General features: G+C 51.4%; 8 protein-coding genes across 8 annotated transcripts; 4 read left to right on the top strand and 4 right to left on the bottom strand.

Annotated features, from left to right (window-relative positions):
• Positions 1-353: 353 nt before the first annotated feature.
• Positions 354-1521, top strand: MRS44_007112 (uncharacterized protein; the record flags this gene model as incomplete). Its single annotated transcript, XM_065620399.1, has 3 exons — positions 354-676; positions 733-1093; positions 1144-1521. The coding sequence occupies 3 exons, from the start codon at positions 354-356 to the stop codon at positions 1519-1521; spliced, it is 1062 nt and encodes a 353-aa protein (XP_065476471.1).
• Positions 1522-2809: 1288 nt separating this feature from the next.
• On the bottom strand, positions 2810-3985 carry MRS44_007111 (uncharacterized protein; the record flags this gene model as incomplete). The annotated part of the gene is made up of 1 exon (XM_046284229.2): positions 2810-3985. The coding sequence occupies one exon, from the start codon at positions 3983-3985 to the stop codon at positions 2810-2812; it is 1176 nt and encodes a 391-aa protein (XP_046129358.2).
• A 74-nt stretch (positions 3986-4059) lies between these two features.
• On the bottom strand, positions 4060-4737 carry MRS44_007110 (uncharacterized protein; the record flags this gene model as incomplete). The annotated part of the gene is made up of 1 exon (XM_065620398.1): positions 4060-4737. One exon carries the CDS (start codon positions 4735-4737, stop codon positions 4060-4062), a length of 678 nt encoding a protein of 225 aa, XP_065476470.1.
• Positions 4738-5866: 1129 nt separating this feature from the next.
• On the top strand, positions 5867-7072 carry MRS44_007109 (uncharacterized protein; the record flags this gene model as incomplete). The annotated part of the gene is made up of 1 exon (XM_046282244.2): positions 5867-7072. One exon carries the CDS (start codon positions 5867-5869, stop codon positions 7070-7072), a length of 1206 nt encoding a protein of 401 aa, XP_046129359.2.
• Positions 7073-7282: 210 nt separating this feature from the next.
• MRS44_007108 (uncharacterized protein) lies at positions 7283-8731 on the bottom strand (the record flags this gene model as incomplete). Its single annotated transcript, XM_046272933.2, has 1 exon — positions 7283-8731. One exon carries the CDS (start codon positions 8729-8731, stop codon positions 7283-7285), a length of 1449 nt encoding a protein of 482 aa, XP_046129360.2.
• A 387-nt stretch (positions 8732-9118) lies between these two features.
• On the top strand, positions 9119-11694 carry MRS44_007107 (uncharacterized protein; the record flags this gene model as incomplete). Its single annotated transcript, XM_065620397.1, has 8 exons — positions 9119-9193; positions 9287-9415; positions 9652-9719; positions 9787-10619; positions 10737-11281; positions 11348-11421; positions 11471-11590; positions 11643-11694. The coding sequence occupies 8 exons, from the start codon at positions 9119-9121 to the stop codon at positions 11692-11694; spliced, it is 1896 nt and encodes a 631-aa protein (XP_065476469.1).
• A 489-nt stretch (positions 11695-12183) lies between these two features.
• On the bottom strand, positions 12184-13879 carry MRS44_007106 (uncharacterized protein; the record flags this gene model as incomplete). The annotated part of the gene is made up of 7 exons (XM_065620396.1): positions 12184-12461; positions 12521-12620; positions 12673-12773; positions 12837-13268; positions 13322-13583; positions 13638-13740; positions 13794-13879. The coding sequence occupies 7 exons, from the start codon at positions 13877-13879 to the stop codon at positions 12184-12186; spliced, it is 1362 nt and encodes a 453-aa protein (XP_065476468.1).
• Positions 13880-14488: 609 nt separating this feature from the next.
• On the top strand, positions 14489-16344 carry MRS44_007105 (uncharacterized protein; the record flags this gene model as incomplete). The annotated part of the gene is made up of 5 exons (XM_046284231.2): positions 14489-14696; positions 14760-15055; positions 15113-15551; positions 15603-15793; positions 15850-16344. 5 exons carry the CDS (start codon positions 14489-14491, stop codon positions 16342-16344), a joined length of 1629 nt encoding a protein of 542 aa, XP_046129363.1.
• Between the last annotated feature and the right edge of the window lie 47 nt (positions 16345-16391).

The raw sequence follows: 16391 nt of genomic DNA, 5'->3' as shown, positions 1-16391 counted from the left end.
CATGTTGTGCCTCCCAGGGGTTAGTGAAGGCCGGAAATCTTTGACTGTAGGGGTTCCCTGCCATGTGGGATTTCGCAATCTGCTTTAGATATTGCAAATCCCGGGTCAGAGGAGTCCTGGCATGTGGCTCTCCGGGCGAACAGGAACCGAAAGAGGAACGTACCGCCCGAGTGCCCTCATGGGCAGCTTGTGGATACACGCACGATACAGCGCAGCACGACTCAGGGCTTGACTCCTTTCGCCCTGGGGTTGATCTATCCAGGGCATACGAGACTGCTCGGCCGATAAATACCACACATTAAGAATCGCCACAGCCTGTGATAGTCGAGGCTGCATCAGCGCGAACAATCGTCATGGCCCCAGCACCAACTGCTTTCCAGGAGGCAGCACCTGTTCTACCCACGTCTCCAGGAAACAAAGGTTCCCGCAGTCTATCTTTTGATGCTTCTAAGCATTTGCACTTTGAGCCGCCCTCTCGGGTCTGGTCTCTGCAGGATCTGGGCTACCCAGATAGCCAGGGCATCTCACCAATCGGTGTGACTGAACCGTTTCGTCTCTTCTCCGAGGAAGCAATTGGCGAAATGAGAAGAGAACTGTTCACGAGCAAGCAGATCTGGTCCTCACATCGGTTCTCGAGCAAGTATGCTGAATGCCAGCTTCGAGGATATGCCCGCGAGTAAGTTCACCTTCACAAGGAGGACAGCATTTCCCCTGGCTGACAGTATATTCAAGACATGCACCGTTCATTTACAATGCTTGGAAAGATCCGGAAACGCTGCGCATCATTTCCAACCTGGCAAGCATCGACGTGGTGCCTGTTATGGACTACGACATCGCCCATATCAACGTCTCGGGACCGAGTATCCCGCATCTATCACCCTTAGAACAAGATCGAAACAGAGAGCGCGTTCGAGAGAAAGAGATCGAGAAGCCCAAGGTGGAGGACAAGAACGATGCGATTGTTAGCTGGCACAATGATAGCTATGCATTCGTTTGTGTCACCATGCTCTCGGACTGCACAGGCATGACTGGAGGCGAGACAGCGTTGAAGACGGCTGACGGGAGTGTTATCAAAGTGCGAGGTCCTCAAAGAGTAAGTCCATCAGATAAAGATACAATTGATACACGCTCACGCATGTGTAGGGCTACGCCGTAGTTCTTCAGGGACGGTACATTGATCACCAAGCTCTCCGAACCCTAGGAGGCTCGGAGCGAGTCAGCATGGTTACTGCGTTCCGAGCGCGATCCTGGACAACCCGAGATGACACTGTTCTTAAGCTAGTGCGACCCATCTCCAACATTGATGAGCTGTACTCCGAGTACGCACAGTATCGGTTCGCGATGCTGGAGAACCGTTTCAGAGCTCGTCGAGAAGGGTTGGATAGAGACATTGAGCGTAAAAGCCCATTTGATGTGTCAGGTGCCAGGGCTTTCATCAGGGCACAAGTGGAATTTCTGGAGCAGATGGAAAAGGAGATCCTGGAGGAGGACGACTGGAAGAAGATATATGATGGGTCTTGATCGCTTTGCCATAGTCGAGAACATTACACGATCACACTTACCAAAGTGAGCGAGTGCGAATGTTGACGATGCGTGCACGTTGACACGTGTGTGCGTGTGCCGCTCATTCACGAGCGCCTTTTCGCGGGGGACGATTTGACCCTGAAAATCCATAACGTCCCAGCGCTAGCACTTCAGTCCCAGGTTGAAAATTTTACCTCCCACCAGACCCGGAACCTCGACTAAAAGGAGACAGCGATCGGATCCTTTCGGGCAAGGATGGGACGAATCACAGAACTGGTAAATTCCGTCATCCTACCCCCGTTGAAGGGCCCTCATTCTTTTTCCCTTCCCTTTTCAATATTCTCCACTTGGGATGGGCTGCCTGTTAGCTTTGAGCCATAGCCATTAGCATCCAAGCGGGTGAATGAGAGCGTCGCTAGTCTGGCCCAACCAACCCACCTGAAGTGATCGGCTGGGCAGTCCTTTCACTGACTTGGCACAGCCCATTCTCGTCATTTCTTCCAAGCCTCGTGGTTTCTATCTTGGTATAGCCAGTCCGCGAATTGGGCGCGTGCGTGATTCTAGATTGGCACCGCCTCGGCGTAACTCGACGGTCAAGGAGGGGACGGAAAAGTAGGGGATCCGCCCCTGAAACGGAATTCCGAGGGCAAGTTTTCCGACATCGGGATTCGCAAGTCCTACCATGATGTTCATGTTCCATGTCTCGTATGCCCGTTCCTGGCCCGTCGTTGGAGGCATAAGAAACGGTCATCGACGCACCAAAGCCCGACTGTTATGAGATCCCCAGGATGAGCCCTTTCTAGATACACTAGGCTGAGCTCAGAGGGTAGAATCATGCTGCTAAGCGACGTTGGAGTAGCCCGGAAAGAAGCGGTATCAAGTACGCAGATGTGCAGGTAGTTTCATCAGGACGCTCCGTGAACAAAGTTATTAATATCCCTGTTAAATATCTCTCTTGTTCCAGAAAGTGTATTATATGCCTCTAATAAACAAAGTATGCATATCAAGAGTTCTTCTACTTGTATTATAAAAACATGCAAGAATACATGCCAGTTCTAAACTCTCTGTTATCCTTCAAGCAGTTGTAGACTTGTAGTCAAACGTGGGCAACATTCATACTGCGCACGGGCCATTATTGCAAAACAGCATCAGTGGCCCGTGCACTCACTTGACAATCCCGAGACTTCAACATCAAGAGACAGGAGGCGTGAAAATAATAGATATGCCAGAATTAAAATGAAGGTATCTATATTTCGTCTCTATGACTGATAGCCTATATACTACGTCAAGAAGGAACTTGGCACCCCTCGCATTCACACCGTAGTCCTTGGTTGCGCAAAAAGGCCTTGCCAAAATTGATAGTAATCTGCTCCCCATGTCGTATGTCCCTTGTAGCCTCGACAACCATGATCCATCTTCCAGACGCTCGGCGAGGTATCATTCTTGCCGAGGAACGACATGAATGGTTCAAGTTCCGGAAAGTACTGGCCACCCCTCCAACGTCAATCTGACAAACGATGGGATCACCGCGAATGTCAAGACGCCGCATCTCGACAATCCAGAGCGAGTTGTGCGGGTGTGTGTCAGCTGGGACTAGGCGACCAGTTAGTTGCCCGAGAACATCACCCTTGCGGCAGGCCAGGTCGCCTTCATGCAGGGCGATGGCCTGCAGACCTATTCCTTGTTTTCCGAACGACTTGACCTGGGGTCTGCAAGCTGCACCCACTCTCGTCTGACGACAGGAGCAATTGCCATCGCCGTCACAAAAATCGCATTGCTTGTGAGAAGACGGAATAAGAAGCGGGTGAGCTGGCCAAGCCCAGTCTTCAGGCCAGCCAGGGGGGTTGGGGGCGTCAACAAAGTCCTTCTTATCAAAAAGACACTCCTCACAGCTGGCTTGAGGCTGGACGAGAGAGAGTACATCGGTCTCGGGTAGATGCCCATGCCACTTGTACAACTCGGGCTGGTTCTTCTCCCAGATGAACTCAGCGTCCTCCCTGCTACCCATCACCATATCCTGAAACGCCGAGGCTGCGTCTGTAAGGCGAGCCACGAACGGGTTGTCAATCATGTGTAAGAACGTGTCCAACTCGCTCCCCTTCATGCTGAGGAAATCTTTCGCTGAGACGCCATACGGTTGTTCGGCTTTGAGCGGTATCAAGCTCAAAAGTCCGACATACTGCCCACAGATCGAACGCCAAGAGCGCCCTTGCCTGAGGTACTGGAAGAATCTTGGCCGTTCTGCTTCTCCCCACCCAAATTTGTTCATGGCTTGCTTGATTTGTTCCCCGTCGGCTCGCAGTCGTCCCGCTTTAGTATCATCAACAGCCTCAGCGATGTGGAACTGGACGAGACGTGTAATAAAGGTGCTGACGGCCGTCCGCCCCGTCAAGACTCGAAGCGTCCTTGTTAACTCCAAGGCTCGCTCAAGACCAGAAGTGTGAATTCGCAAAAGGCCCATTTCGGTTTCTCGAGATCGTCTCGTGTGGATGAGAGAGCAGAACTGCCGTATGGCTGGACCGCCTTGGACAGCAGCTACTCGACGGAGCATGACGGTAGTTGGGGGTCGGCGATCGAAAAGGTGGGGATTCGAGACAGTTTATCACGGTTTTTGATCTTGTAGATGAGTTTTCTCACGTCCATTGGCATGTAGTTCGAAGATGCTGTGTTGCGAGAGAGATGATCGTCTTCGGACACTTGCTCGTCACCTTGGCAGTGTCGCTTGTTGGCGCCAAGTTCATATTCAACATTGCTATCGCTTATTCCCGCCGAGGAAGGCAATCGCTTCCTTGGCCCCAAAGCGATACCCAGCGCAGGTGCGGCATTGATGTTTGCGACGTGGGCGAGATCTGTATGTGGCGGGGTTGGCGCGTCGACAATTGCACTTGTTTGTACGGGGGTGTCGATCTCTTTCGACAATGTGGACGATACGCTGCTAATGGAGGTGGGAGGGGTCGGCGATAGGTCTTGTGAATGGTCGGAACTGCTAGGTCTTGAAGTCACGATACTGTTGGCCAGAGACGAAAGATCCGATGTCAAGTGTAGTGTGTCGCGCGCGACGACAGTCAAATCGTGGAGAGTGATGGCCAACTCATTCCGTATTAGACCATTTGGTGTTTCGAGAGTCGGCCGTAGCGAAGCGAGGGATTTGACGAGACATTGTGCTTTGCCGAGGAGCTCGTCAACGCGCTCGAGGTCCAAAGACATCGTCATGGTAAGAGATGAGTTGGAGGAGTTAAAAGGCAAAGAAGTGGATGCTTCTGGCTAAGACGACTGATAAGATACACCAGGTAGTTAGTGGGCCGCTATACCTGTCCCATTCAACAGGATGATGACGTGATTAGGTGAGTCAGCACCGTTCCATGTCACTTGTGAAGACGAGAGGACAAATACCCTATACTTGTGTATTGAGAATGTAATCCCGCTGAGTTGCTGAATAGCCTTAAGGAAATGAGGGAGGGTAGAGCTTGTATGGTAGTGAGGAGCGAGGCGAGTCTTTCCCTAGTCCCCCGGCCGGAACATATTCTTCTTCGCCAAGATAATAATCCTTTCCGCCGATGGGCGGTTAACGGGCCCTGCGCCCACAAACGTTAACTATGTCAACTAATAACTTGTCTTTAAATAAATAAGTTGATTTATTGAAAGTTCTTGTAGTATACCTGTTTAAGCTCCCTGGACTCCCTACCTGCTCCTTAACGAACAACTGTAGACACAAAACCACCCCTCATGAGCGACCAGAACTACAAGCCAGCCCACCGAATGAGGCCGAGTAGCATCACCCCCCTCATTACTTGTCCTGGTCTGCTAATCCAATACGTTTGGAAATTGAAAGGCAGTGCTAATAAGCCGGAAGCCGGCTTGTAAGCCCGGAAGTTGTCGGGGCTGGCTGAACGTAAAACACGATTGATAGCTCAAGTTGGGCATGGGCCATACAGAGCCGTGTTCTCAGGCACATGTTTTTTTCTTTGAGTAATCCCAATAAATGTTACCAATTCATCAATCCCCACAATCTGATGCAAAGTTCGTATCTTGATCTCCAAGATCCACAGTCATCCCGACTCTTCCGAAGTTCCCGTTGAGCCCCATTATATCCTGTTATCTTCGACGTCATTATGCTTCCCAACTCTTGTTTTGCCTTTTCATCGGGAAATTCCTCAGCTAGAAACTCAATTGATGATGAAAGAATGCAAAATACTCTCATGGCCATGATGTAATTGCCGCGCCATGGTAGATAACCGAGGTAATAGGTATCATTCATGAAGATATAAGAGTTTCAACTGCAACCTGTGCCAAGAATCGTATCATTAACCAACTTTCTCTACTTACGTTTCAATCCTTCACAATGGCTCCTGTAACAAGCTCCGATGCTCTCGAGTATGAAAAGTCCATCTTTGATGCTGGACTCCACTTTGCTCGACCTTCGTTCACCTTTCAGTCATCAGAATGGGAGCCTATGGCCAAGAATGTCCTCTCGGCAACCTCTTGGGGCTACATCCACGGTAACTGCGGAGCCGGGTCAACATACCGGAACAATCTCACCTCTTTCACTCGTTGGTCCATTGTGCCTAGGCGACTGGTACCCAGCCGAAAGGACGATGCTGGGAATGAGAGGTTTTCAGACACGACGACAACGGTTCTCGGTCAAGCCCTGCCCTTCCCAGTTGCTATTGCCCCGATCGGCGTGCAAAAAATCTTTAATCCTGAGGGAGAGGCTGCTACCGCCCGAGCCACTGCTTCCCTTGGCATTCCATACATCCTGAGTACGGCATCAAGCACAAGCATCGAGGACGTGGCAGCTGCAAACGGTCCTGGGGCTCCTCGGTGGTACCAACTTTACTGGCCAAGCCGTGAGCATGACGACATCACCATCTCCCTCTTGAAGCGAGCCAAGGCTGCTGGCTACACTGCATTATTCGTCACACTCGATACTTATGTACTCGGATGGCGTCCCAGTGATCTGGACAATGGATACAACCCGTTCATCCACCCAGATCATATCGGCGTGGAAATTGGGTTGACAGATCCTGTCTTCCAAAAGCAATTCAAAGAAAAGCATGGATACGACATCTCTAGCGCCCCCAGTGGCGTGTACCAGTCAGCTCAAGGCGGAACAACTGGAGCCAGTCTTGGCCCGGCAGCCCGAGAATGGGCCAAAATTGTATTCCCCGGACACTCACACTCTTGGGAGGACGTCGAGTTCCTCAAGAAGCACTGGGATGGACCTATTGTTCTTAAGGGCATCCAAAGTGTGCACGATGCCAAGAAGTGCGTTGAAGTGGGCGTCCAAGGAATCGTTGTGAGCAACCATGGTGGAAGACAGCAGGACGGTGGGGCCAGCAGCTTGGGAATGCTGCCGAAGATTGTCGATGCTGTTGGAGACAAGATTGATGTCATCTTTGACAGTGGTATCAGATGTGGTGCTGATATCATCAAGGCAATCGCTCTAGGAGCCAAGTGTGTGCTCGTTGGCCGCCCATATGCGTATGGGTTGGCACTTGGGGAGAAGAGGGAGTCAGACATGTGCTTCGAGCCATGTGTGGTGATTTGACCATGAACATGCACCTCGCAGGTCTTCGTGATATACATGAAGTCACCAGGGATATCTTGGTCAAGGAGTCGGATCTTGTCTAACAAGGAGTCGAATGATTCGAGTTTGGTTCAATTTATTCATAACGAGGCGGTACAATCTACGCCTATTCTTCTGTTCCCAATTACAAATTCAATATCAAGTTCGCTATGCTCTATGCCTTTTCATCCCTCATTCCTCCTCACCAAAATCTCTTCGCCACACCTTGACGGGCATCTCTCCCAAGATGTGGTTCATGGTCTCCTCCCGCTTGAGCTCAAAGCCTGCAGGCAGAGCGAAATCGTACCTATGTACGATGGAGGCAAGGCAAACAGCCTGCTCAAGGTAGGAGATGTTGCGGCCAATACAACCTCTGGCACCAGCTGAGAAGGTGATGAAACAAGACTGGAGCTCCTTGCCCTTTTCGCCAAGGAATCTCTCTGGGAGGTACTTTTCGGCCTCTGGGTAGACGGTCTCGTCACGGTGTGCCACGAGAGCCGAGATACCAACAGTGGTGTTGCCTGGGATGTACTGGCCCATGATTGTTGTGCCTTCAGGAGGAGTCTTGCGACCAAGGCTCTGGGGGGTAGGAGGCCAAAGTCGAAGGGACTCATCCAGACATGCTCGAAGGTAAGGAAGATGCTTCACCTTGTCGTAAGGAGCAACCATCTCATCGGGATCCAAAACCGAGTCGATCTCATTTCGCAGGGTTTCCATCTTGTCAGGGTTGAGAAGCAGCTGGTAGAGGACGTTTGCAAGGGCGATGGCAGTAGTGACACTTCCGGCATTCATCATAATGTTGATTTCGGCAACAACCTCGCCCCATTCGAGGTTGTGGGGGTTACCGCTCTTGTCCTCCATAAGAGCTTGGAAGAAGTCATCAAGCTTCTCTCCGGCATTATAGCGTTGCAGGCGGAGGTTCGCACGTCGGAGGACAATAGCATCCCAGCCTCGGCTCGATTCGGACATGCGTCTGTAGTAAGGAATGATGTTGGAAATCTTATCAAGCAGCTTGTAGTTATCGTAGCTCCAGAGAAGGAGAGATTGCTTGCGAGCAGTGGGATAGAGGCATTCTCGGAGGTTGGCTTCGAAAATGGTACCGTTCTTCTCCTGCGCTTCGACTCGATCATGACCCCGGTCAAGGAGGCCGAGTTTCTCGGAGAGACCGATGTCGGCAATAGCATCGAGCGAGAAGAAGTTGGACCAAGCGCGGAAGTCGACATTGACGTCCTCGGGGTTGGGATACTTGACGCCCTTGGGCAAAGGAGCCGTGCAGCACTTTTCAAAGTGGTTCATCATTCTCTGCACCTTGTCGGCGACCTTGTATTCCCATTCCTCGAGGTTCTTAAGGGCGTAAGCGGAAGAGAGAACCTTTCGCTTTCGTGCGTGGTCGGGCTTGTCGACGACATCGGCCAAGTGGAAATGAGTTCCGGCCGTGAGCACGTATGATTCGTCTTTGGTGCAAGGGGTGCCGTGACCGTAGATACCCTTGATAGCCTTGACGCTACCAAAGGACAAAGTGTTTGGGCCAGTTCGAAGGATTGGCTCCTTCTTGTGCATCTTGGCCATCGCGGAAGATCGGGCGCCTCCATGAGCGAGGATCATGAAGGGGAGGTTGGATATGCCCGAGAAGGTGGACATGTTTGGGAATCGTCGAAGGCCTAGGCATAGTAAGTATTGAGGCAACACAGAAAGACAGAATGTATTTTACCTTTGGAGTCTCTGAGGTAAACAACAAATGGGTAGATTAGGAAGTAGACGACTGCGACCACCCCTAATGCCGCAGCATAGGGCGTGGTGCCCAGAGACGCAACCGAGACTGACATCTCTCTGGTCCAGATGAAGGCAATCGGTTGAACAAGACGATACAAAAGAGGTTAGAGGAGAAATAGGCAACTGGGAAAAAAGCCGTCGCCACTTGTGCTCGGAGAGCAGTAGAATTGTTCTAGAAAAGGAGTGCTGATCAGAGTGGTAAACTACAACCACCGAGACCATGGCAAGCGTCCTTTCTTATACACATCGACCATAATGTGGATGTCAACCGCCAAAGACCCAATCTTGATCAAGATATTACCATGTTGGGCATCCCACGCTAGAGAGAGTGTGTGTCCCTCTCGTGAGTCCAAGGGCTTCTCTCCGTCCCCCGCATTTACCCCGCCCTCGTCTCCGCCACGAGCTTGGACATTTTCCCTGTAGGTCGAAAAGGGATATAAACAGCGAAGCCCTGACTTTGAAGACCCGCTTCTCAACCCTTGCTCCCTTCTCTCTTCGTCCCGTCTTCTCGCTGCCATGCCGCCCACCGGTCCTCGGAGGCCGGGGTGCGAGGTAAGTCCCAAGCTGCCTATCTTGATCATCCGGGACTGATCGCCTTCCTAGAATTGCCGTGCGAGGCAAGTTGCCCCATTCCTTCTGATCTCACAGGTGACGACATTGTCTGACGGAATCCCATCTTGATAGACATCTAAAGTGTAAGTACCGAGCAGCTGCACAGTTCAACATGTTCGTCGCGGGTACCCTGACTGGCTCATCTTGCAGGTGATGGGGAAAAACCCTGCGCGCAGTGCGTCAAAAAGAACATTGACTGCAACCGAAATCTCAGGGTTCGCTTCCGGCACAAATCCAAGACCGGGTGAGTAGCCGGCTAAACCGGAACACGATAAGGACACAAGATGCGTCAGTGCTAATTAATCCATCAGAGAGCCTCAGCCCGAGTTTTCCACCTCCCAGGTATGGTGTAAGACGGCCGGCAAGAGACTCAAGTTTCTCGATCAAAGTCTAGAGGTTGCTCGGTATTACGACGACGATGCCGAGTCGGATGGGGAATCACGACAACCCCTGCGACAGCAGAATCTTGATCGCAGCACCTCCCCGCCTGGTCTCGATCGACAGCCAGTAGCATCTCTCGAGACTACTTCAAGTGCCGGTTCTGCGGGTCTTGCGCAGCAGACAGATCGCGATTACGTCTCGCCCATTCAAGGGTCATCAGGGAGTTCTCCCCGACTCGATCCTGGCCTCTCGCAACCGCCCATCTTCTCCTGTCAACGACTGCATCATGTGCCCCTGCCAGGACACGCTGGCGGCAGCATTGCGACCTTAGGTGGGCCTCGTCAATACCACCCTTTCTCTAACCACAGCCCATCAAGCTTCAACTCCTTCTCACATGATCATACATCCACCAATGCCGACCTACCACCTGCGCCACTCAACGATCGTACCAGGGCGAAGCTATTCCGTCATTATATCAAATATATCGCGCCCGCATTCGACTCTTACGACCCAACCAAATACCTCTCAACATGCGTTCCATCGATAGCTGCGACATGTCCCGCATTTCTAGAACTGGTCCTGGTCGTTGCCGCTGGACACCTTCACGCTGTTCAAGGTGGTGCTTCAAACCTTGAACTCGATGTCTATAGGCGACAGCTTCCATCTCACGATGATTTCTTACAACAGATGATCCAGTCAGGCATGGACATGTCTCATCTCGACGTTGCCGTTTTACTCTATCATTTCTGTGAAAATCTTCAAGGTTAGACATCTTTCTCATCTGCGTCAACTTGATAAAGGGGAAATCCCTTCTTATTTCTCCATCCAGTATTGTCTTAACTGTATGATCTGAAATGGGTTTACTAATCTACGCCTCCAGCCACCTCAATACACAACGATGCCTCATCAAACTTGATCCTCCCACATCTGGACATGTCCAGGCTGCATGTGTCCCCCCTTTTGACTCGAGTTCCCATCACGTTTCATGACGCCGTAATGTGGGCATGTCTGAGGCAAGAGTTGTTCCTGGCAGTTATGAACCAGGCCCCCATCGACCAAGATACCTACCGGTCTGGCCTGGAGCATCTCACTCATACGAGCGACGATTTTTCCAGGACGAACAGAATGCTGCTTAAGCTGATGGAAGTGGTCAGGTTTTGTTTTGGAGAGGGGAAGGATACGACCACCTATGATGAACTCCTCGAATCGACCGCCTCCTGGATGAGGAGTACTCCAGCTTCCTTTACCCCAGTCATGACAAGACGGAAGTGCAATGGGGAACCCTTCCCCGAGATCTGGCTGCTGAATGATTGTATCGCTGCGGGGCTTCAGTACTACCATCTCTCAAGGATACTCTTAATTGTCCATGACCCTCGTGTACCTCGTCTCTGCAGAGCACGTCGAGAGGCCTCTCGTTGGATCGACGTAAGTAGAGTGAAAGCTTGCAACTTTGATACACTTATTCTTGCATGCAGTAGCTGACTCGAACAGGCCCAGGTAAGGAACGATCTTGAGATTATTTGCGGAATCGCGGAATCGATGAGTAAAATCAACCCGATGCACATGTAAGTCTAGACTTTACTCTCTTGTGCAGCTAGCTAATTCCGGTTCCAGAACCGCCTGCATGGCAATCTCCATGGTCGGAGATCGTTGTTCTCAAAGAAGTCAGCAAGGTGCCGTCATCAATATTCTAGACAAGACGACCACAGAATTTGGGTGGTCTACCGATCTTGCGTAAGTACCTCTGGGGCCATGCTGCGGTTTTCAAAACTAATGACTTGAATAGAAGGAAACATCTCCTTGATTCATGGGGATGGCCAACCAGGATGGAAGAGTGATGTTATCCCTGGGTGATGCGTCATTTAGCTGCTGTCAGGGGTCTTCTGTATGAGTAGTACATCACGAATTGGAGAGCGTATTACAAGCTGTGCCACCGTCACTCTCCTTTCGTGTCTATGGTCACATAATCCGGTTTGGTGATTTCGATCACTTGTTCATTCTCAGTTCCATTTCTAGTGCTTCTGGTTGCAAAGTGCACGTGCTGGAAAGTATCGAGCAACATCAAATATTCAATGCTCCCAGTCTCAATGCATCCGTGGTGTGATGCTCGTAAACGTAGGGGAACCAGCAGTAAGTACGCGGTTAACCAGAGTTCAGAACGGGTGGAGAGATCCGATTCCAAACTCAAGAACTTGTTGGAGCTGGCAGAAACCTTGTCTTGCCCCCACGAGGCTAGACCAGACCAGGTTGCGTGGCCTCGCTGAATATTTCCCTCCCAGTCTCTTAAGGAAACCAAGCCCGCACCTCGCTTACTGGCTCGCACTAGCCTACCCCAAATGAATCACGCTATTTTCTTCCTTGTCCATGGGGCTGCCTTGACCCCATACCCCAGGTTCCGGATCCCAGGCCTGGTCCCCCGAGAACCTTTGGGCACTCAACTGATGCGGAGAAATGGAGGCATTTTCCGGGATCCCCTTGTCAAGGCCCCAGTCCTTGCGTAGCTGCGCAGCCACCTCTCGTGTTGGCCATCCCATGCTATTCGACATGTCTTCTAGAAATCTAAAGACTTCTTGATGCTCACGCTCATCTTTGAGGTAGACTCCACCTGTTTTTAACCAATGTTAGAGCGCTAGAAAACAAAAATGCGGAGTGATTTCAGCTTACAGGCGTATAATGTGTGATGTGCTGTAAAGTAGGCAGTGGGCAGATTAGGGTTGCTGATAGTCAGGCCAAGTAATGTCCGCAAGTCTTTCCGTACAGACTCCTGATTTCGGTCAGTGAAATATCCTCATGGAGTATTCTCTCCAGAAGCTTACATCCGAAGCTGCTCGTAAACGGATTGCATCAAATCCAGGCGTCCACAGTTGAGGATCGAATATGGTGAGCAGCATCCGAGCAATGTAGTAATGCTGATACCCTAGAACTGCATACGGCAATCAGCAAACGATTCTCCCTGGATGAACGTGAGGGGATCAGGTACCCTGTATGTGGCGTGCCATCCATAGTGTAGGGAACACAGACTTCTCGCCACCCTCTCGAGCTGGCGATTCGGGGGACCAAGACAAGACTTTCCACGGCGTTGCCTCATACCATCTCCTGAGGTCTTCTCCTAGCTCAGCCCACAAAACGGGATCGAGTCTCGACTCTGGTCCGAAAGCGTATGCCAATACCCGACCACAGATGAAGACTACTCGATTGGCCAGGGATTCGTCACAAGTATCGACAAAGGATTGAGAGTCCCGGTAGCTGTCCATGTTGGTGCGGAGTGGCCGCGACCGTGTTAGAGACACATACATGTCCTGGCGCAGGACAACCCAGCTGGCTGCTTCTCCGAGTCCGCCTTGGGCCGCGAAGCGAAACTCAGAGTTGAGCAACCTTGAACTACCTGTAAGATGAGTGCTCCCATCCATATCTAAAAATTGGTTATTTTTTCCGGGATTCCCAAGTTGAATCTGGCCAACTCACCCGTCATCTCTTCATATGAGCGCAATATAACGATTCCCGCCAACACGTTCTCATTGACGGCCCCGATTGGGTCATCGAGGATGGGGATAAGGATACGCAACGCATGGCTATGATACGTCTCATGGCTATCATCTGGAATTCCGCTCTTCAGACTTATTTGGCGAGACGAAAATGCAAGTATCGAATAAGCCAGAAAGGGAAAATGGCGAGCGCGTTTGGGAACCTCTGTGCCAAAGTGTCGTGCCGGATCGCAGACGTCAAACTGGAGCTGAGGTTATCCCAACGATGCGGAGTAACTTGCCAAAGGAGATATTACCCATGGTGCTAGTTCATGTATGAAGTGCATAAAGTACTCGGCTTCCTTCCGATTGTCCAGGGGTGGCCCGAAGCCGAACTCTGCAATAAACCCCGTCTCAGACCTGGTTGCGGATTAGCTCATCCAGCTTTCGGTGATGATGATGCAATGACAAACCCGGTCTCATCTTCCTCTAGAGGCTCGGCCACGGGGAGAAGTGACGGAAGGGGGTTAGACCATCCCTGGCCTATCGAGGCAGCCATCTGCACACACCCAAGTTGCACAGGCCACGAGCAAGTGGTGATGGTTGGAGAGTGCAGATGTTGTTTGGATAATAAGCGGACCGCCGAGTTGGAGTCTAGGTAATGAAACCACGTTATATCAGGCCTGTGCCACGCTTACCGCACAACCACGGGGCGGCTTGGCACGACCAAGTGATACCGGGCCAAATATGACGGAGATAACTTCCCCATAGACTCTGCAGGGTAATAATTCGCGCATAAACTCTAGGTTTTACCCCGCATGTGGCCCGACGCCACCCCCAGCTATCGATGAAATGGAGGTGATCCACCCCCGTTAGCTCACCCCGGACCCCAGACGGTACTGGTGATGGCATGCTCCAGCCTGGGGAAAGGTTGAGTTTCTTGGTGGACAAGGGTCGGATATGGTCTGAAACTACCCAGTCAGAACACTGGTGATTTGCGCATGAGTCGTAAGCCAAGATGCGACTATATATATGGCCTTGCGCCTTGCTTTTGGATATCTTTTCTCATCAAGCTTGTCTGCAATCCAGCATTCGGCATTGCCTCCTTCATTCTTGTCGTTGACTCTCCCTTTGTCTTATCCTTTGCTGGCTCTGAACCACTCGGAAAATGTCTTCCCACACGGCTGATGATGCCCACGACCACAAGTCCTCGACAGAGGGCCATGGCATGGGCAAATCGATATCGCAAAAGATTGAGCATGTCGAAGAGTCACAGGGCACCATGGTTGATTTCGATGATTCTATCGAAGACACTAAGCCCTCAAGATCCGTGTGGATGATCACCTTCACCGTTGCCATGGGTGGCTTCTTGTTCGGTGAGATCTCCTAACTCGGCGATGCAGCCTTTGCGCCTGCAACATCACTAACAAAGAAAACAGGCTACGACACTGGCGTTATTTCTGCTGTTCTTGTCACCCTTGGGGATGACTTGGGTCACGAACTTGACTCCCATGAGCAGGAGCTGGTCACCTCTATTACTTCTGGCGGTGCCCTCATCGGTGCTTTGATCGCTGGTCTGCCTGCTGACAAGTACGGCCGCAAGCTGGGAATCTATATCGGCTGTGCTCTGTTTCTCATTGGATCAGTCATCCAGGCAGCGGCATTCAATCTTGCGGCAATGACTGCTGGACGCTTGATTGTTGGCCTGGGTGTCGGATCGGCTGCCATGATCATTGTAAGGCGTCCTTTTTTTCTGTGTCTTGTTCAATGTGACTAATCTTGGTTGTTCTAGCCTCTTTATATCGGTGAACTGGCTCCTGCCAAGTACCGAGGTCGCATGATTGCCTTTGACAACCTCAGCGTTACTCTGGGTCAGCTTGTTTCATATGGTCTCGGTGCCGCCTTTACCGATGTTCCCCATGGCTGGAGATACATGGTTGCCGTTGGAGGTGTCCCGCCCATCATTTTGGCTGCTCTCCTCCCTCGATGCCCTGAATCGCCCCGTCAACTTATTGCTCATGGAAAGCGAGATGAAGCCGAGAAGTGCTTGCGCCAGGTCTACCCGGATGCTACCGAGGAGCAGATGAAGGCCAAGGTTGATCGACTTGTGTGGACTGTCGAGGTTGAGTCCCAGGTTGTGTCGGACAAGTCTCTCTGGTGGCAGTTTAAGCAGCTGCATTGTGTTCCGTCGAATCTTCGAGCCCTCATCTCTGCATGCACTGTCATGGCCAGTGAGTTCTTTCTATGCGGCGTATACAAGGCAGCTATAGCTAACAAACTAGTTTCCCAACTTGGTGGCTTCAATACTCTCATGTACTACTCCGCGACCCTGTTCTCTCTCGTCGGTTTCAACAAGCCCACCGCTGTCGCCATCGTTGTCGGTGCCACCAACTTTTTGTTCACGTTTGTCAACATGGTCGTTATCGACAAGGCTGGCCGTCGTATCATCTTGCTTGTGACTGTACTTGGCATGGTAAGACTTGCGAGACAAATGCATGAGAACATACTTGAGACTAACTTTGTTTCCAGGCGCTGAGCATGGTCGTCGCTGCGGTTGCCTTCCACTGGATCCCTATCTCTAAGGACCTCGTTCTCCAGGCCGATTCGGTCAACTGGGCCGGCATTGTGGTTCTGGTCACCATCATCCTTTACGTTGCCTTCTTCGCTAGCGGTGTCGCAACCATCGGCTGGGTCGGAACCGAACTGTTGCCTCTCGAGGTTCGCGCTCTCGGTACTATGATGAACACCGTCACTTGCTGGGGCTGTAACATCATCATTGCGTCCACGTTCCTTTCCATGATGAAGGGCATGACCCCAAGCGGTGCCTTTGGCTTCTACGCTGCCATTTGCTTCTTCGGTTGGCTCTTTGTCGTCTTCTTTTACCCTGAGGTCAAGGGGCTCCCTCTGGAGGAAGTCAGAAAGGTCTTTGAGAACGGTTTCGATGTCAAGTTGGCTGCTCAGATGCAGCGCGAGCTCAAGGTTGCAAGCCAAATGTCACAAGCCTCCATGGGCTCCAAGGCCTGAGTCAGGTAGTGACAACATTGCCTGCTGACTTTGTCCAGAGCCACGTG

The sequence above is a fragment of the Fusarium solani genome (assembly GCF_023522795.1).
Source record: "Fusarium solani strain SB1 chromosome Unknown bctg00000004, whole genome shotgun sequence".
Taxonomy (NCBI): Eukaryota; Fungi; Ascomycota; class Sordariomycetes; order Hypocreales; family Nectriaceae; genus Fusarium; species Fusarium solani.
The sequence above is the reverse complement of the archived record's forward strand: the minus strand, read 5'-3'. Positions and strand labels throughout refer to the sequence as shown.